This window comes from Pomacea canaliculata, linkage group LG6 (assembly GCF_003073045.1).
Source record: "Pomacea canaliculata isolate SZHN2017 linkage group LG6, ASM307304v1, whole genome shotgun sequence".
NCBI classification, from domain to species: Eukaryota; Metazoa; Mollusca; class Gastropoda; order Architaenioglossa; family Ampullariidae; genus Pomacea; species Pomacea canaliculata.
In genome coordinates this window covers 28,864,490-28,884,873 of record NC_037595.1, presented here as the reverse complement: position 1 = coordinate 28,884,873, position 20,384 = coordinate 28,864,490, and the positions used below count along the sequence as shown (strand labels likewise).

Genomic DNA, 20,384 nt, shown 5'->3' with positions numbered 1-20,384 from the left:
CTATTTGTCAACTGAAATCGGAGGACGCCTTGTTGGGCAGGCAAGCCTCGTTTTGAATATGACCCTCGACACAGCAGGATACTGCATACGACACTGTTGCCGGCATTTGCTAGAAAAGTGGCAGCTCCACTGACTTTATTTTGTGAATTGGCATTGACGCATACGCCATCGAAAATCTCGGATTCTCCATTAGTAGACATTTGCCATTTTTTTCCTGTTGCGCAGTGACACGTGAGTCATTCCCAGAAAGTACTGGCAAAAAATATTGTGTTCGATGTAACAAGAGAAACTATCCAGTCTAAGAAAAAAAAAAACAACAAACAGCCATCCTGTATAAACAAGTCCATTCAAGCATTTAGATAATTACCAACAGTTTTAGTCGATCAATAATAACAACAACAAAGTGGCTCTTATAATACTTGCTCTCTAAAACGTTTCAGGGCGTGTTACAGCTAGAAAAATAAATATAAAATGTAGATAGTATGCATATATAAGCCAAAACATATCAACACTGCCACACTAATGAAAAATTACTTGCACGAAGTGTTCTACAATAACTTAAGCATCAAAGTAGGACGGCACTGTCTTGTTAGTCAAAGGTGAAAAGGTAAAAGTAGGTTGAATTTGTGATTTGAGCGACTCCAAGAAGTCGAGCATCTTTGAACTCGACTGGCAGAGTGTTCCAGACAGTTGGAGGAGAAAAGCGAATAATCGTTGGTCTATGGCTTTCAGGTTCACTCTGGGGGATGTCAGAAGCTTTTCCCTGGACGGTCCAGCTCTTGTATATAGTCAGAGCTGCAGACATGTCAAAGAATATACCTTCGTTTCTTCTTCGTTTCTTCGTTTCTGTTTGAAGCCTCCAACTATTTTTAATATATATTTACGAGCAGAGTTTGAGGTACTTGAGAGAATTCTTGCCATTGCGCAAAGCACTGATGCGGCTATACAGACTTTACTCTGACCTCGTATCCATGGAGTAATCCTGACCCGGAAACAGGCAACAGCGCCTCCTGGCTGCTCAGGGGCGGTAATGCGTGCCGCGAACAACGGGGTGTTGTTAGATAAAGCTTAACGCAATGAGTCCCTCGAGACGGGAGTCTGGTTCCCTACCCCTTACTCTCCCACCCCACCACCACCACCCGACAAGTTCGACGATAAACACCCAGACTGCGGCCATCGATCAGAAGGACAAGGAGGAGAGGAGAAGAGGGAGGAAAGCGGGGTATCCCCCCCTTTCTTTCTATGATCCCCCGATTACTTTTGTCACCGATGCCCTATTACCGCCTTACCAAAAAAGCATCCAGCACTTTCCATGCATGTCACTCGCAGAGATCGTAAAGCAAGTTTACGGGAGTCTCTCAGTTTGGTTGGCGCCGACAATTATATCAGCCTGTGTTGATCCGCGCGAGACGTTTGGTGGAAGACAGAGGAAAAAAGTGGCAAATGGCTCGGCGAGTGGACACACCAGTCATGGCAACCTCGCCATCAGCAGCCGTAAACCACGTGATGATACGAACTTCTCGCCTCCCCTGGTCAAGACAAAGAAACTTTTAGCTTTGACATTTTCTTTATGGGGGTCTTTCTTTTTTTTTTTTTTTTTTCTCTCTCTGTTTTTGAGACGATTAGAGGGCGCTCCTTTCCAAACTACCGCCATAATTTTTATGGCCTAAGTGGTCAAACGTGTCACGAAGTGGACCATGATTTGTTCGGGTGCAGCTGGGTGTGCACAACAAAAGAGGTTTGAAGAAAGAAGCTATCAAAGGTCATTAAAATTGTACACGATCGTACATCTTACATTATTACAGGCAAGCTCTTTTTTTCTGTGAGTCAGAATGCTGGCAAAGTGCTTGAAAAGTAAGGGAATCAAAGTTTCCTCTCTTTCTTTCATTTCTTCCTATTTTTTTTTTTTTCTTTTCGGTTTTTTTTCCTTTTTACTTTCTTCTTTTGATTTGTTTGTTTTGTTTGTTTTGTGTGTGTGTACGGAAGGACTATTACGCGAACTGACCTTTTGCATGTAATTCGTGTTTCGGCTTCAGATCCTGATGCTCATTATGGAAGCTACCTTCTTTGATTTTATGTCTTCTGTAAATGTTTGGTTCTGTAGCTTTGAGGTAACCAGCTAACGTGGTTAACAGACAATACCAGCCGTTAGTTGAAAGTAAAGACATCGTTGTGCACCCCGACTACCCATGAGTAGGGAACAAAGAAGCGAGCACAGGGCTTGTCTGTAGTGTCAAAAGAAATTAGTTTCCCTTGTTACACTGAGCTAACGACAGCCTGGTGACATGATAACCGTTTCCCAATTTAAGCTTTAGGAACTGGGAAAAAAATAAAGAAAACAAAAATGTGAAGGGATTGTATGAGATTAATGAGCGGAGATTCACCCAACCTGCTTTCATGTGCTCCTGTCAGTCCGTCTCTCTCTCTCTCCCTCTCTCCTGTTTCTGATTTTTTTTTTTTTTTTTTGAAGGGGGAGGGGAGTTGTCGGCATGTAGAAAGGACGCAACGATTCGGTAAATGATTAGATTATTTGCTGGCCCCGGTGTTGGAGGCCGCTTGCCCCCAGGACAGTATGCTGCCAGTTAATTACAGCAACTTGTGCTCGGGGAGCGGAGCAGAGTGGAACGAGACAAAGATTCGATTACAAACGCCCGCCATCCCTCCATGCCTGCTGACCACATTGCAACCCCCCACCTACCTCGCCGCTACCCCGGGGACAAAACTACAAGTGCAGTAAAAACATCGTGAGTATAAATAGAGTCTAATCAGCAATTAACCCACGGGGTAAGTATCCAAGAACACATCACGTGATTGACATAAACAAACAAGTCTGTAGTAGTGTAGGTAGTCGTCTGATTGTCTTGTGTCTTTGAAAAAAGTCAGAACAGTTTTGTGTTTAATTCTGTTAAAAACTTCGAGATCGGTAATTAGTTTCTCACCAAGTCGTTTGCTGGAATTGCTTTAGAAGAATGTTGTTTTGAACATAAAGACCTCTCGGACTCTTGACGTTCATATCGTGTTTTATGGCTGGATTTCTTTTAAACGAAGGAAAAGGTTAACAGGAAATATTGAAATGAGATTTAATGTTATAGCTTTACCATTTATCTGACATTATTGTAAAAGGTCGACGGGCAACTTGAGAGTCACACTGCGAACACGTGACTGAACAATCGCAACTGTTTGTTTTGAGGCTAAAGAGGACAACAATCAAATTAATTCTGAAACAACCTGTAACATTACCTTTTCGCTGAATTAAGTGAGTGAGTGAGTTGAATTGATCTTCAAAAAAAAATATTGAGTACAATTCGTGGTTGAAGAGGCAAAATTAGAAAGTCCAGGTGGAAATCAGACATTAAAAGAGAAATAGAATAATGAATAGGATAGATAGGAATAGGACAAAGATAGACATAAAGATTCGGTACGAATACTTCCAGATAAAGATATGCAAGCACAATGATTTGCTCACTCTCACACGCACTCACCCACACTGACATAGAATAAGAATCCTTTCATCGCAGGAAGAATGGGGTAACTATAAAGCACAATCCATCGACTGTATTAGAAAGCCAGGTTTTTATTGTCATTCAATCCTTAAAAATATATCCTGCTTTTGCAGTGCAGATTAAGAAATTTCTCAGGCGAACTTTTCCGAGAGGATGTAAATTTAGACGATGTAAAGGATTTCAAGAAAAATCTTTAATTTACTTCAAAACTGGCCTTAGAAATGCAATGTGTACCAGTGGATTAGAAGGTGGTTATCATTTTCACTGTATGTAAACCTCTATCTAGGACAGATTTCCATTAAAGGTTTTCCCCAAACATTAATTCTTTCTGGTTGTCGAGACTATCGTTTGTATGTGTGAGGGAGACAGAAAAAGAGAGAAAGAAAAAAAAAAAAAGGTTTTGTGATGGAGATTCCTTCATCCACCTTAACCACCGACGATTTTGGTGATGATTTATCGGGAAGGGAAAACGAGGCTGAATAGTTGTGCTCTGCCACTTGCAGTTCATTCAGATTGTATTCTGTTATGTGATGTAAACAAAGGAGTCTTTTGTTCTGATATTGTCCATGTTAATCTCGAGTATATGTTCGAACTTAGTTGCATTCAGTTCTGACGAGGGAATAATTAGACATGATTGTGACTTGTATGCGGTTGTGCAGTTTGAACAGACTTGCTGGCATCCCACCTTTCTCGCACACTTCCCGTGGACGGGGAGCCATCTTTAAGTTAACCAGATGCTTCGCCAGATCTCGTTAGGCGCGTGATGATGCCGTGATTTCTCTTCCCAGTGGTAATTCCAGACGCGAGATGGCAAATCGGCGGCGATCTCCAGGCTTATTTATCTCTAAGGGGCATCCACGAGAAGCCAAGGACCAGGAGAAAGCTGCTGATGTTGGCGCGTGGTGACATTGCGGCAAAGACTTCGCACTTTCTCGTCTTTGCCGAGAGTCTGTCCGTCTCTTCTTGTGAAGACGATGGGGAGAGAGGAGGAAGAGGGAGAGGGAGTCGCGACTTGAGGTTCACGTGCACTGTACGTGCTCTGCAAGAATACTTTTTGTAGTCGTGTGCACAAGTTTCTTCCTTCCATCCAACCATGTTTCTTCTTTGAAATGTTAAACTCCTTCATGTTTGAGAACTAAAATATCCTAAGTCTTGACCCTGTCTCAGATTCTGAAGTTCTTTTGTTCAAAATATCCTCTGAGTCATAGCCAGGCTACCTATACCAATTATCAACTCAAACCTGTCTTCAGATATCAAAAGCACGTACTTCCAAGGGACATAATACATTCTAAATCAACCGGGGAGGGTATGCGGGCAAAAAAGTCAGAGAGAGAGAAAGAAAGAAAAAATAAAGAAAGATAAGCGCCTTACCATAGAAACTTTACTCATAATCGTACCCAAGCCGATATACGTGTATCTTAAGCAGCATCAATTTTATTTCACTTTTTAAAGTTTGTGAGCACCTTACAAAGTGTATACTACTGTCTTCATATCTCTCTTTGGCGACATAAGCTAGACACGACTTAATATTGACACATACAAATCCATGTGCACTTAAACAGTTATGAAATAAGCTTGAAATTTTTTTTTTGTTGTTTTTCAAAATGATAGTTTTCGCTTTACGTTTACTGTGTAACAAGAAATAAAAATACTTTAAAAATGAATACTTTTTTTAGGACTGGATAGAGAGAAAAAAACACGAAATCTAATAACACAACATGGGCAGACAACCGGAGGACATCCGTTCATTCAGACGGACAGACAATAAAAGCTTTTAAAAACGTGATCGAAGCAATTGTTGAAATGGCGAAACCTTGCAAGGAAAGGCGATTCCAAATGTGAGAGTTTTGTTGCAAGTGTGTTCACGTTGTCAGCAGCCTGACAGTTGAAGTGAAATTGTAGCTCGTGTGGTGAGATCGCGATGCCACGATTCACTGAAATGAATGCTACTCTGGCTGGGAGACCGCGATACAGAGTGAGCTCCCCTGGCGTGCTCTTTTGCGAAGTGAAAGCAGCCGACGTTGACTACGTACCTATCACGTCTGCGCCACGTACTCAGCAACGTCTCCTAATCAGCCGGAGAGGCTTATCGGTGGCTGTAACTCAATTTCGAGGTTTTTATCTGTCTCTGCGAATCAAGTCAACGTAAAACCGCCATTACTTCCCACTGAATATGATAAAACAAGAAGTCCTGCAGCGAAATCGTCAGCGGAAATAATACGACCGCAAACATTTCAGACATAACTCTTAACCGAGTTTATATTTTCAAACACATATCTGTTACCAGAAAGACGCATCCTTTAATACTTATGTTCTAGAATGTTAAAGTATGTTTAAAATTGTCCTCAAATCTGATAAGGAGGTATATAGTATAGAATTCAACAAATGTGTACACATATGATCAAAATCGGACCACTAGGAGTATTTAACAGGACATACTTCTCTAAAACATATTCAGGAAAAAGAAAATTCCCTTTTGGTAATAGAAAGTCTTCAGGAATGAAACTCGTTTAGTGAAGGCTGATTTCTTGTGTTTTTCGAGATTGCTGGTTCCCAAGAGGACAAGGCGTCCTTCTGTAACTCGTAAATATTTCCAAGTGTATGGAGATCAGTTAGATGAGCGGTGGGCCCAAACTTGTAGTGGCGAGTGCAGACAGTAGACAGACACAGGGCCGGTGCCGCCAATGTTTGCAGTCTCCAGACCTGATCACATTGTACCTCGGCGGACTGGAATGGAGCATAAATAACATCTGAGTTAGGTGCAGACGATTTACTCGGTGCTTTTCTCCTGGTTTTGTTGCACTCTGTGTGAATCAAGCTACTGTCTTCAAGTGTCAGCTTTTCTTTAAATTGAAGAATTTTTTCTTTCATGTCCTTTGTGTCTTTTCTATCCTTCCTGTTTCTCGTCATTCTTTGTTGTTTCTTCTTTCTGTCTTTTTTTTTTTTTAACCTATCTAGTTGCATACGATTCGTCAGACAATGGCAAGGATGATTCAGAAAATAGGAAAGGCCATTTTTGTACATCACAGGAAACTGAGAATAAAAAGATAACAAGTGAAGAAGCTAAGCAGACTAAATGCTAAAATAAAATGTCGCAACGGGACAGGAAGTACAAAGAACGTTTTCTCCCCAGCTGCCAGGAAAAATTTAATCAAAAGATGTTAGAAAGATCCATTTATTAACCCGTCGTACACTCAGTTCACCTAATCCAACCCAGACACCAGCGTTTTCTCAATCGGCTGGATTAAAATAACATGGCGCTGATAAAAGTTCTTTAGTCCGGCGGCAATGATCTGTAAGTGGTTCAACTTGTCTAGGACACTGCATGTAGAGGACCGCCATTTCCTTTGGCCATTGTCGGATAAATCTGGTACATGAGCTTCCGGTGGACAGATAATAGTATTCTGCTCGTCGAGACTCGAACAGTCGGCAGTCTGGTTCATAGTCGAGGGCTAAACACAAGGGTCTCCTTACTTTAAAACTCTGTCTAATCGGGTCATCGGGGGTCAAGCGTACTAATGTCGCACCAGTACAAGACATAGTACAGGAAAATGTTACCACTTCTATCTCTATTGTGTGGTGGCTTTGGAGTTCAAATCAGTGCGGAATAAGTCTAGTCTGACTAATCTATTAAGCATCACAAATAACTAAGACCACCTACAAAATATTACATTCTTTGCCAACAGCGATTCGCACTTGACCTAAAAGTTACACAAACTTTCTCCTTTCTCATGATTCTTTCCTTCTATTCACAATTAATTTTGTTTATGGTGTTTCTACCACTTTCTGCACTGTTTCTCTCTCTATCTTCCGTCTCTCGTCTCTCTTCTTTCAAGACAACCCTCAGTCCGTTCAATGATCTGCTTCTGTACCAGTTCACCCTTCAACGGCAAACTCTGTGTTCTTTATAAATATACAAAACATAAAGGTCTGTCCTTTCGATTGGCGCCGGTAGCGTGGGCTGCTAGGAGTGCTGTACTCCGTGCCTTGATGTCAATAATAGTTTCTTTTGATATTCCCGACAAAGCTGCCGGTGACGACAACTGCGGGGTCACGCTCTGGTAGTCAGGCGGAGCATCACCACAGAAACAAGTAAAGTATACAAGACAATGGCAAAGCGAACAGATACGAAGGAGATTGGACGAAAAAGGCTGAGCAGCTGGCCAGATTGTAAACACACAAACTCGATCCTGTTTACCTAGTGTGGGGAAGAAAGATGCGATCGCTTGTTTATTTTGTTTTCGGGAGGCGAGAAGGCCTGGGGATGGCGGACTGGTCTGGGGTCAAACGCGTTCACTTCATCTCGAGTTCTTGTCTTATCCTGAAGGTCTGATCATTTCTGATCCGATGTTTACATCGTGTTCCTGACTGTTTTGTGCCTTAACCCTTTGAAGTGTCTCTTTCTACTTGAGAAAAAACAAGAAAGTAGATTGAGGTTTCATTTCCCGCACATCTTTCGCCACTGTTTCTTTTCATCTTCTGTTGTTTTCGTTATTGATCTTAACTTCTTCATTTACAACAATAACCAATACTTCTAACTATAAATTCATTGCTGCTAATTATAACTTGATTATTGACACCCTCATAATTAGTACAACTCCAGGGGCAGTGTCTGTTATTTAAGCGATTGTTTCCCAAAATACCTTGATCAGTTGATGTGCACCTTCAACCCTCTGAAAACGTTTCCCTTATTTCATTCTTGACTATTTTTCCTTTTATAGACAGAAAATGTTTGTGTTTAGAGTAACCAGGAAAACTGCTCTTACGGAATGTTTATTCACGTTGGTTAAAGGGACTTAATCCACGTGTTTAGTGAAAGACTGCACACTTGTCTCCCTTGCATGACATTCAAACGAAAGAGGAGATGAAAGCGGGTAGACTAATTAACCTTTCCTTAGACAAGAGCTGGAGATTAAATGCTAATGATTGAGGGTTCTTCAGTCTTTAATGCAGACACTCATTTTTTATGACTCTTCCTTTTTTTGACACTTTCTTTCTTTTCCTCTCTCCTCTCTCTCATCTTTCTCATTTCTCTCCCAACCGTAGTCTTTTCCTATCTTCGTTCAGTTCTTTACTTCCAATTGTGTCCACTGTTTGAAAGAAAAAATAATTGAATTGATTAGCCCAAGATTCATATTTCTATATATTTTCATCGCATTTTCAGAAATTATCCTTGGGTGTCATATTTCGCATTGGTTGCAAATTATTTCCTTGATTTATTATACTTTGAGTATTTCCTTTTGTTTTTTTGTTTTTTTTGGTGCTGATAGCCATCTATCACTAAAAGCAGTTTACTGGTAAATCTTGACTTCCTCAATTGCAAGTATTTTTTAGAAATGCCCATGGAAATAACAGATCTAAAAATAGAGACAATAGTGAATTCAGGGGGAAATTGAAAACTCTCTTCACAATTTCCTCCTTATCATCGACATCATGTAGTTGTTAATCCGAAACCAACAAAGAGCGATTTCCGCGGGTCATTTTTGACTGGCGACATTTTATAACATCTCTTTTTTGACACTGAAAAACAGAGGGGAATAAAAGTAATGTTTAGTAATACCAACCTGCCCTGGCTCTGTGGTCAGTATGCTGGTCCACATGTTATGTAAAGTCGTACGACAGAACCCAGAGCTTCAAGATTAGTTTAGGTCTTATTATTTTATAATAATCTTTTCAAAAAAAGTGCAGGTCTTTTTTGTGTTTGTTGTTTGTTTGTTTTGTTTGTTGTTGTTTTGGGTTTTTTTGGGAGGGGGGAGGGGGATAAGAAAGAAAATGTCGGCACTCCGCCTTTGTACAGTCTATGGCTCCGTCACCTAGCCACTCAACCTCGAATAAATTGTCAGTTATAACTTTTGTAACGAGCATACTTGCCGAAGATAACCGTTGATTCGTATTTGCCGTTGGTCACTGCAACCTAGTGTGACGTCACCGGGTAATCACATCGTCTAACGAGGAAGATGACTGAGGAAGGTTGTGCTCTGGCTGACTGCATCAAGACTGGATGCTGTTGATGGAGCATCTGCTTCACAGTTCACATTATTTCGGCTGTTGAGGCTACTTCAGGCCTGTCATGGAGTGCAGAGGTGGCGTCAGTGGGTTTTTACTGCCTGCGTTGATGATCCTGTCTCTTTGTGAAGGTAAACTGCAAGATTATGTTTTCTCAAATCTGGGTTCGCATACTTCTTCTGTCCTCGAGACACAGGCATTAAATCATCCCCATGAATAGTTTATATCGAAAGGCCTCAGCCAGTTGCAGAGCTTTGACTACGCATAAGATAGAGTTTGTGTACAAAGGTGACGTCACTATATGGACTTTTGCCTGCGCGTATAGATGTTTATATGTGTTAAACTCGATAAAAGGTAGGTAATCACCCAGGTTTGGAGAAATCGCATCTTGCGCTGAAGACTACTCATTCCTTAGAAAGACAAACTCTACTTCACTAGACCTTTAACAAATACATGAAGCAGCGTAGTTTTTCATTTCTACACAGAATACTCAACAAATCTCAAAATATATTTACAAAGGAAAATGCAGAGATTGACTTGGTTTTACTTTTTAACTACCCACTTAGTAGTGGTGGTGGTGGCTAGGTGTTGGTGGTGTTGATACAATTTTTAACGGAAATGCAGCTTTATACATGAACAATCAAACTGTGATGGTTTCCTCAATAATGTGCTCCTTTGTAGTCATCTGAACGCAGGAAAATTCTGTTCTAGAAAACATTTAAGGAACAGAGAGACGACGACTCGACAGAAACAATACGAGGAAGATTAACTCTACAGGATAAAGTCGCCAGTCTTTATAATCATCCTCATCCTCGCAAATTAAAAACCGGTTTTCAAGGGTATTCTTTATATTTTACAATATTTCTCTTTGTACGCGTTTCTTTCATGTTTGAAGCGAAAGGAAGAGAAAGTTCTCGTACACCGGACAACAATGATACAATAACCTTACCCATACAGCTGGGGATTTTTAGAAAGTAGTACATCCCACCCAACGCTACATTTGCTAGCTCTGTACTGGTTTGTAAGAGGAGGTGGAAATAATTTCCTAGTTCTTTAAAAAAAAAAAAACCGCCATAGTGATTGCACGTCATCCGATGAGATTGCTTGGTGCCAATAGACAGTCAACACAATGTCTAAAATGTATAATAGTCATTGTCACTGGTAATAGTAATACAAACAACATCTTTAACGGATGCAAGGTTTGCGTACACAGGAGTGTGTCTTACAAATGCCTGTTATTTTTTCTAATTGGTCCTCTGCTGAAACAGATAGTGGTGGACTGGCTGTCCCTTGTACCTCTGCTAACGAAACTGCGGCGACAAACAAGGAGACAGGTGAGTTGAGACGGTTAATGGAAGTGGTGCTACCTCACTTTCGAAGTAAATAGAAATTAAAAAAAAAAAAAGAATTCTTTGTTAATTTGAGAAGTTACTGTCTCTTAATGAACTTTTGGAGTATAGTAAAACCTCTAGCTTACGTTTTTCATGTACTTTGAAGAAAAGGGCGGAGGTCAAGCAAGAGATTTCCAGCTGTTGGTGCTCTACAATGTCGTTGCCCTCAGTCTTCTGCTGGCTGTCGCTGGGTTAGCGTACGGACTGAGTCAAAGGTGAGATACAAACACAGGTGAGCAAGAAAGTGTTGACTCTTGCCTTTGTATATGTAGCAGTACATTGTCAAATGGCGTCAGAAACTGACATCATCGCCATGTGACGTCAAAAAATATCGTCACTGTCTAATGGCATCGGAAATGGCGTCACAGTCAAATTGTGTCACTAACAAATAACGTCGTAAAATGGCGTCACTGTCAAATGATGTCAGAGAAAAGTTTCTGTTCCTTTCTTTCTTTATGCTTTCCTTTATTTTCTATTCCTTCTGCCTTCATCTTCTTTCTTTGTACGTTTGAGTTCGTATGCATGTGGGTATACATGTAGGTGGGGAGGTAGGTCAATACAATATGCATGCACATATCTACTTAAACATTATGACACATTTCTCGTCTGTTCACAGACGAAGGACGAAGCATCAGGAGGAGACGGGACGGTCAGACGAGGTCGTGATAAACATGGCGGCAACAGGAGCCCGATCCGGGGCGACCTCTGCCAACATCAACTCCTACATCGATGCTGACGACTGCCGCATGTAAATAAAGCACTAGCACATCTCATTTCTTTTTAGTCATGTAGAACTTTTCATCTGGTTAGGTCTCTCTCTCCGTCCCTCTCTCCCTCTCGCCTTTGTTGTTCCATCTGTCTGTCTGTCTGTCTGTCGCTCGGTCGGTCGGTCTGTCCTCTGTTTGTAACTACCGCTTACACACTTTAGAGCAGTCTATGCTTCCTAGCTGTCTGCTACGTCACCTTAGCTAGTAGCCACCTAGCCAGCCAATGGCTGATTCGCTCGTGTCTTCTAGCCAATCACTATCACGCTCTCTTCCTTGCACTAAGGTCAAGGACGTGCCCTATGAGCATGTGAGTGTGTTTCAGGGTGTTGTCCTCGAGCTCGGCCTCCAGCCAGCGGCATCCGCAGAGTACCTCCCCACCTTCCAGGTAGTGAGATGCTTGGTGCCAAGATCAAACTCTTGGACGCCGGGATTTTTGTCTCTATTTAAAAAAATGAGGGGAAAAGCTGTAGATGCTGGGTGTCATGATTAAACACTTTGGAAACATCAGTTAAATCGGATACATATCGTCGAATATATTACTATGGTCAATGTTTCATAAGAGAATCCTGTAAATATGTTCCACAACTATTTAAATATTCTAATGTGCCTACTTACAATGTTTAGAATGACTCATGATTACAATTATGCAAGCAATTATCTTTAATGCTTGACAAAAAATTTTGGGAGTGCCAGATGAAACTGATGCAAAAGATTGAATCGCTCTCCTCCAGCAGGTACATCCTGGAGGTGCCACAAGACAAAGTTGACGCTCCCAGAATTGATGTCGAGAGTTCTCCAAACGATTTCCTCTACACAGAAGTTGAAAATCGACCTCCATGTTTGCCCCCCTCACGCCGAATGTCCGAGAGCACTAATAACAGGACTCGGTCCCGTGACATGACTCAAAAAAACCAAGAAGCCTTAGCCACGACCTCCAGGTGACTTGAAAATTTACCTTGTCCTTTTGGTACATTAATCTACACATCAGCGTCTTTTTCTCTTTGCCCACAGCAGTATCTCTCATGTGTTTGTGTGTTTGATTTTGGTATGTCTCCTAAGTATCGCAATACATTGACACATTTTTTAACGCTGTTATATTATGTAGTAAAAAAAAATTCATCTACATATTATGTATAGTACACATTACTTTTCTAGACACTTTTCTGAAGCACCAAATTCTACAGAGGCAGTAGCTCCAATCACACCCTCTGTAGATCATTCACTAAAGAGACGCATGGATGACTTTCTGTACACTGACATGAGCAGTCCACCGCCTTGCTTGCCTTCTCGCAAAATGTCTGGACAACTTGATGTCAGTAGGACAAAGTCTCTGACCCTCCCTCGTCAGAAACTAGAGCTTCCCTCCACGAAATCCAGGTGAGCTGAGCCTACGTCATACTAGTACTTAGAATCTCGCCCTGCTCTTTCGCTAAGTGGGTTGTCTGATATATTTTTCATATCAATCATAAACATGTCAAAACACTGTAAATAATTTTGCTCGTTTTTAGATTTTCTTCAGCATCCCTTGCAACAACACAAAAATTAGAAAAGAAATTTTTTGAAAAGAGGGTAAATTCATGTGTATCTGGAGGCAGACCCGCCTCTTAGCCCTGTGTACGAAATATATTAACGGTCATTTACATCTGTACATCTTGATAAGCGTTATGGTTTATAACCGAATCTCGACATTTTTATTTCAGTTATGTACCTGAGCTTCATAGGGCACTGAGCAAGGTCGGAGTGGCCGTACCTGGAGTTGAGAGTTCTCAGAAGACGAGAGTTACCTTCCAGAATGGGGTCGAAGAGCAATCCCAGAGTGCAAAAGCCTCATCTGTAATGGCGCCATCGGTCTACCGGATGGTTGTCAAGAAGAAACCGAAGAGCCAAGGGCAAATGTACCAGAATCAGCCGGATCCAGACATAGCCTCCAGGTGGGTTAAAAAAAAAAGACTGTTTCTTTGATTGATCCATTTCCCAACGAGTTGATACACCAGAAATTTAGCTCCCCCCTTCCATCTTATGACATTTCTTCCTCAAGTGTTTAGTATTTGAAACATAATGTGCGATTTTACAACAGAGTAACACACAAAATGTTACACAATCTCTAAAGTCCGCAGTCTTGGAGGGCTTTGCATTTTAACAAAGGGATAGCGGACAGGTACATAACTAGGCCAAAGTTGGAGGATGAAAATGTGTACAAAAATTTTGTGTCGACTGTTACAGTCCGAGGGTAGAACGCCCACAAAAGACGAAATCCATGGCCCCGACTATCATGGGCACCTCGCAGGGTCCTACTGTACGCAACACCTTGTCCATGGAGAAAAGGAGAACAGCTTGTCCTCCCATCAATACACAGAAGGCTGCAGACTTTGATGTCCTCATCCCGACAAAGTGTTTAACTATGGAGTCCACACACCCGTATGTTAATCAACTGACTCCAGGTATAACATCCAGGTGAGTCTTCAAACTTTCAGTGATGCTGGAGGAGAAAGAAAAAGTGGTCGAACCCAAAAATGTTGTACACAGTTTACAGATACAAGCTAGTCTAAATTTGTTATATAGGAAGATGTTTTCCGCCTTTCTGTAAATCTTGCTGTCAGTCGGTGTCCCTTTTCTTGAAATAAAAATTTTTATATCTTTGGTTACTTTTTATTAACAGAATAACTTCTTAACGCCTTCCCTTACTTCTGATAAACACAGTGGGGGATTAAGGGAGATGTATAATGATTTCCGAATCGCAAACTTAGGGGATAGCAACAGCCCAGTATTAAATGATCAAACAATCTATCGGTAGCCAAGAGTCGCCATGGATCGAAGACAAAGAAGAGAATGATGCAAACTGTGTGGACAATGCCTCTCACAACACAAGTACTGATGATGACTACTACACGGAGGTTGACGACCCTCAGGAGTATGTGACTCCTATCCCGAGGGTCCCTGTCGATCCCGAGACTCCATCGCCAGCCACAGAACATGGCTACGTCAACGTGCCGCGTGCAGACAGAAAGTCTGAGTGAGTGAGGAATACGGGATGCTTGGGTGGGACATTATTTTTAATTTCTGTCTGTGGAACACACACACAAGCACATGAACACACCGTCAATACAAACTTAAAATGTATTTATATTTATTTATATGTTTGCTTATCTTTCAGACGCAGGACAAAACCAGATAGTTCTCTCTATCTGGACTGCCGCAAAGACAGTTAGCTCTGAATCGATGACACAGGTCGAAGGTACTGACAAGTCGGAGAAAGAAAACACAGGAAATGATGATGACCGGCAAGTGTACTGGACATCACTTATTTCTAATACCTGAGCTATATATATATAGTCGACAGCCTGTGTACAGAACTTCCTTCCAACGAGAAAGCAAACAGCTATTCTGGAATTAACAATGGGTCGTCACTTATTTTCTAGAAATGCTAGAATCATGAAAACCAGTGCAGACCACCTTTTCAACACCCTCTCCACGACCAAGAAAAAAAAATCACGCCGTTTAAGATATTTTACCTCTGATTATTATTGGATTTTCTCTGTTGCTGTTGCAGTGAGGGATGTTTGATGATTTCATGGAACTTGCAAAACTGTTTACAGAAATTGCAGATTGTATGCTTCTGCCCATTTCTCGGCGAAAAAAAATATTCAAGAAACAGCTACGTCCACCTGATTTTGAAACGTTCCCCAGAATTTATATTTTTTTATTTTTGCTATATGACACAATTAACATGTTGATAATAAAAACAATAGTTTTCTGTCATTTGCTGTGTTTTCGAGAATTGTTTAATACATTGTTGCATAAATATAAGAAGAGAGCAGCAGATGATAAGGAACAGGAAAAAGGGAAAAAAAGAGAGAAAGAATATTTTTCGATTTAAAAACGTCAGCATATGATTTCCTCAATATATCTAATATCTGCTTATATTATTGCTAATTATATTTTTATTTTTTCATCCTTTAAACTAAACTTGTACAAATTATTGAGATGTTCATAAATAAATCTATCCAAGTCTTTAACTTTTATAGATGTTTTATTGCACTCCTATTCAAATTATATCTTTTCAAGAAAAAAGTTTCAGTTATTGGCCAAGGCTGTTTGGGATGTTGCAAAAATTTCATTACCTTAATAAGTGATTCATTAGTCTCATGACAACACAAGAAATCCTTCCTGTAGATACAAAGTCCAACACACCTATTGCCGCCATCTTAATGAAGAAATCACTCTCCACTCCCTGTCAAACCTGTGTGTGTGTGTGCGTGCACGTGACAGGGGCTGGGGTGAGTATTGGGGACAGCAGGATCTGAAGAAAAACGAAACAGAGAGAACTGTATTTAAAAAAGCTTTCCTGTTTAGATTACATACACACCCTGATGTCAACATGTCGTCAACGGCATTTGTACTTCCTCCTAAAATATGATTCAACATCTAGAGAAAGGGAAAAAAAAGCGAGAGAAGCATGGAGGGTGGGGACAGATAGTTGACAAACTTATACAAATTTTAATATATTCAATAATAATATCTAGTAATACATGCATAACAATATCTATATATTTAACTAACCGAAAGAGTTATTAGGATGGGCTCCTATATTCGTACATAATGTAAGGAAGCTGAAAGTTCCATAAGGTATGAGTAGGTCAGCCAAGCAAAGTCAACAACACCTAGATGTTAGTGTAGGATGAGGAACAAGGTTGAGACAATAACAAGCGGCAAACACAATGAAGTTTTTCACAAAAGCTTCGGGATTCTCTTGACTTTCACACGGGAAGATAAACGCGACAATATGTTATTGTCATGATGTTGCTTTGACGAGGACCCTAACATCACACAGTACTCCCTGCACTTCTCTCCTGAATATCTGCTTGTTTGTGTAGTTGTTGTGTTGTGTGCGAGGCCTTAGCAACACGGAACGTGAAACTTACGTCAGTCACGTTACACCGTAACACTGTTACATGGGTTACGTGGCAGCAGAATATTCAGTTGCTTTTGTCTTGAGACATCGCCGTCATGATGTCGACTGTCGTCGTGCTCCTGCTGCTGGTTGTGGACACTGGTAAGTGGTCAACTTTGAACTTGTGAATCAATCGTCTTGAGGTTGTGTCGACTTGTACTTGTGAAAATGCTGTTTGTTTGTTTGTTTGTTTGTTTGTTTGTTTGTTTGTTTGTTTGTTTGTTTGTTTGCTTGCTTGCTTGCTTGTTTTCGTACTTGCATCTGTACGTGCAGAGGTATATCGTGTGTGCGTAAGGACGACAAACAAAATATTGAACTCAACAATTTTTACAAGTGATTTATTTTGTCCGACTGACAATCACATCAGCAATCACCTCGAAGAGCAAAATGGCCTCCACAGAGATAAGCTGCCAAGCCGCCATCATCACCTGGGCGGAGTTCACATGTGACAGCACATGTAACGACTGTGTTCACACGTCAAATGAACATGAACATAGCAACAACAGTTGCACATCCAGACAGTTGACCTCACAGGAAGTGTTTCTCGTCTACCATCACTGTCCAAGTCCAGGATGTCGTCTGGAGGCCGTGCCGGGTCTGATGGGTCCTGTCAAAGCAGATTACATGTGCTTGAAAGGTAACGGGAATGAAGAAACGGGAAACAGAATGCAAGGTGGGTTGTGGAAAGAATTAATGATTGCTCTTATCACCGATCATAGCAGATTTGGTATGGTGAGCTCATCTAGCACAACGTTCGTTATTCTGCTTCTAAACTACAGGCCCTTGTTCGTCTTTCTAAATAATAAAATAAAATAATATTATGGCGTATTTACAAAGGAAGTTACATCTATACAACTTCTTCATCAGATTTTTCACATGTAAGCAGTCATACTATTATAATGTGGTCCTCCTCCCCCATTATGTGTATAATGCGAGCCTTCGCACTCGATTTCCATTTTGTTTTGTTTAGGTGTAGTGGGTGGTTAGTTTTGGTTCGTTTTTGCTTTCGTTTTCGTTTGTTTTAAGTTTTGCTTTGTGTGTTAGTACTAATTAGAAATCGAGTGAAGATTTTTCTAGAAATATTTCTGTTATAGGTGACATAGAGATCGTGGACCCGTGTGAAGAAGGCAACTACACCACGACCTCCGTCAACTTCCTCTACGGCTACCACCGCGTCGTCAACACAACCAGTGACGTCACATGCTCGTGCTCACTCACTAAACTCAATGACTCCAGTCCCCTCAATATCAAGGCCGTCAATGCCTACAGTTTACAGCAAGTGAATAACAAGCTTCCAGAAGTTACTATAGAGCACGATAATAAAAAGGAACGTGTTAACAGCTCTTTCCCTCAGGATTTTATTATCACTACCACAACGACAAACATCTCACTGACTCTCACCGTATCCTCGGATGATAGAATTGGCAGGATGTGGGTCAGCGTCTCTCAGCAAGGTATATTGGCTGGCTTGATGGATGGATGGTATTGGTTGATAGAGGTGTGGCAGCGTGTGTTAGAACTTTCTTGTATCTGTGAGTTAGACTATTTTAGTGAGAGTTTGTTGTGTAAAACAAACAGATACAAAAAGACAAACCAACCAATGAAAATAATATGCCTCTTAAAGGGAAAGAAATTCTTTTTCAAAAGGAATTCTCAAATATTATACTCTGTTCATTTTAATAAACTTTTATTGTTGGGACACAGGACAAGGATCCTTTTCTGTTCAATGCGCCGCTGTTTCGGGATTTATTCCTGTCGGCACTCAAGAAACAGGTAATGCTGATGTATCTACTTGAAAATTACCTACACGTATCACCTTATGTTTATTGCCAATCAATCACATTTATCATTTAAAACATCTTGTCATTAAATTCTCTCTTCCTTGATCGCAGATAACGAATTTGACAATACCAAACCTATCTTCTACTACATTGTTTGAATTGTAAAGTTTATAACTGATCTTTGTTGAATAGAAGTAATTGGCTGAATTACAAAGCGATTTGGAATAATGTTTTATTAATTAGTTCAGACCTCACTTGTGAATGTCACCGAAGTTCCCTGGATACTTTCTGCCCAAGTCGGAGTAGACACCTTCGTTGTCATCTGCCTGATCGTATTCTCCATATTTTTCTGGAGAAGGTAAATATGTCTCAACCAATTGTCCACTTCAGTATTTCATATCTATAAAAATATTTTCTGGCTGTAGGCTTCAGCCTGTCAGTAAGCATCACACTGTATCCAGCACATTCTATTATTGCGTCCCTCTTCTGATAATATTCGAGTACTGGGCACAAAGTGCTGCCAATAAAAATCCAGCTGCATTGCGGATAAATATTGACGAAACTTCGTATTAGCTTTGTAATAAGACTACGTATAATAACACAATGACAATAATAATCAGGAAATGGAGGAAGTCATCACGGGAAGAATGGGAAAGTTATAACTTTTGACATTTTTACAGAAAACTGCGGAGAAAGAGCTCCTTGGACGGGGCTGGGAGGAGCAAGAGGCAGTCTGAACAACTTGCAGCCTGCGACATGGTGGATGAGAGAGGTCACATGACTCTCAGGCACGTCGACACGTCACGTGACAGCCAGGTGCGAAATGCTACTTCACTGTGTCTGAGACCTTTCACACACATCGTGCATCTGGCTCAAAGATACAGAGCTTCACGAGTGCTTGCCATCAATGAGTGTGCGCCTATAGTCTGACCATCACCTCACCTTCGTGCCGGAAATGACATCACAGTCATGGCGTTCGCTGATTGCTTGCTCATTCTTTTAATAGACAAACACGGAAACAAAGCTGAAAAACTGATAAACATGAAATGGCTTTGAGCAATAACAGATACCCTAAAATTTTATCTACCTGCATTTAAATGTACAATATTATATATCTGCAGTGGTACACGAAGTTTCCTGGCTTTTATTTTGAAAATAAATGTGATTAAAATATTTACTGTAGTTTATCTCTGTTGCAGTAAAAATATTTTAATAATATTTTTTTAATAATTCCGCACAAACTTAAAATTGAACTACACAACACCACACTCCATTCTCGACATTCTTCGAAGGGAGACGACCCGGCACATTGTTTCTTATGCTGCTTGCAGAGTTACTTCCCGTATACGGGTCTAAAAAACCCACCAGTAACAGAAAATAATAATAAGATGCACAAAAATAATTAAAATAATTAGCATAGTCTGTTATCTTCTGATAGACAAAAGGAGTAGATATAGGAAATGTGGTTGCTTGTATGTGTGTATGTGTGCGTGTCTGCTTGCATAATATGTATGTGTGTAGGTATACGTATGTTTCATGCTTGTGCACACATACACACGAACACGCACCTACTTCCTCTCTTCCTCTTACAGTCCAAGACAACTCTGTGTGTGTGTGTTCGTGTATGTGTGTGGAAGTGAATGCATGAGAAGAATTTGTGTTTGTATGATGGAGTCTGATTTGTCACTTTACTTTCTTGTGCGCATGTAACTACTGTCTCCATCATCGAAGGGAAAAAAATAAGGGAAGTGATCCGCTTCTGCTGCTGGACCGGACATGATACAAAGACTTTCTCAACACGTGCAAGGTTCAAGCCGGAAAAGCCTGGACGACTCAAGTTTGTGTCAGAAATAGTATTCTGCCAAAAATACTTCCTCGTTCAGACATTTTGAAATCAGCTGCAAAGTAGTTAAATGTCCTCAATGTTATTAAAGGGGGATAATCGTGTGGAGGAAGTATTTTATGCAAGGTTTCTAGTAAACACA

General features: G+C 40.7%; 2 protein-coding genes across 9 annotated transcripts; both read left to right on the top strand.

Moving 5' to 3' along the window:
- The first annotated feature begins 9,504 nt into the window (after positions 1–9,504).
- On the top strand, positions 9,505–15,426 carry LOC112566760. Of its 4 annotated transcripts, none has more exons than XM_025243099.1 (11): positions 9,505–9,640; positions 10,778–10,843; positions 11,007–11,115; positions 11,517–11,648; positions 11,990–12,052; positions 12,402–12,605; positions 12,823–13,044; positions 13,368–13,598; positions 13,891–14,121; positions 14,462–14,680; positions 14,822–15,426. In XM_025243099.1, exons 1-11 carry the CDS (start codon positions 9,574–9,576, stop codon positions 14,874–14,876), a joined length of 1,599 nt encoding a protein of 532 aa, XP_025098884.1. In that variant the 5' UTR covers positions 9,505–9,573; the 3' UTR covers positions 14,877–15,426. The 4 variants fall into 4 exon arrangements, with proteins under 4 accessions (XP_025098884.1, XP_025098883.1, XP_025098887.1 ...); XM_025243098.1 differs by having other exon boundaries at positions 12,399–12,605; XM_025243102.1 differs by lacking the exon at positions 11,990–12,052.
- Positions 15,427–16,261: 835 nt separating this feature from the next.
- LOC112567341 lies at positions 16,262–19,657 on the top strand. Of its 5 annotated transcripts, none has more exons than XM_025244012.1 (6): positions 16,262–16,720; positions 16,986–17,291; positions 17,713–18,072; positions 18,323–18,391; positions 18,648–18,757; positions 19,080–19,271. In XM_025244012.1, the coding sequence occupies exons 1-6, from the start codon at positions 16,675–16,677 to the stop codon at positions 19,134–19,136; spliced, it is 948 nt and encodes a 315-aa protein (XP_025099797.1). In that variant the 5' UTR covers positions 16,262–16,674; the 3' UTR covers positions 19,137–19,271. The 5 variants fall into 5 exon arrangements, with proteins under 5 accessions (XP_025099797.1, XP_025099794.1, XP_025099793.1 ...); XM_025244009.1 differs by having other exon boundaries at positions 16,267–16,720; positions 17,722–18,072; positions 18,643–18,757; positions 19,080–19,657; XM_025244008.1 differs by having other exon boundaries at positions 16,267–16,720; positions 18,643–18,757; positions 19,080–19,657.
- Positions 19,658–20,384: the final 727 nt, after the last annotated feature.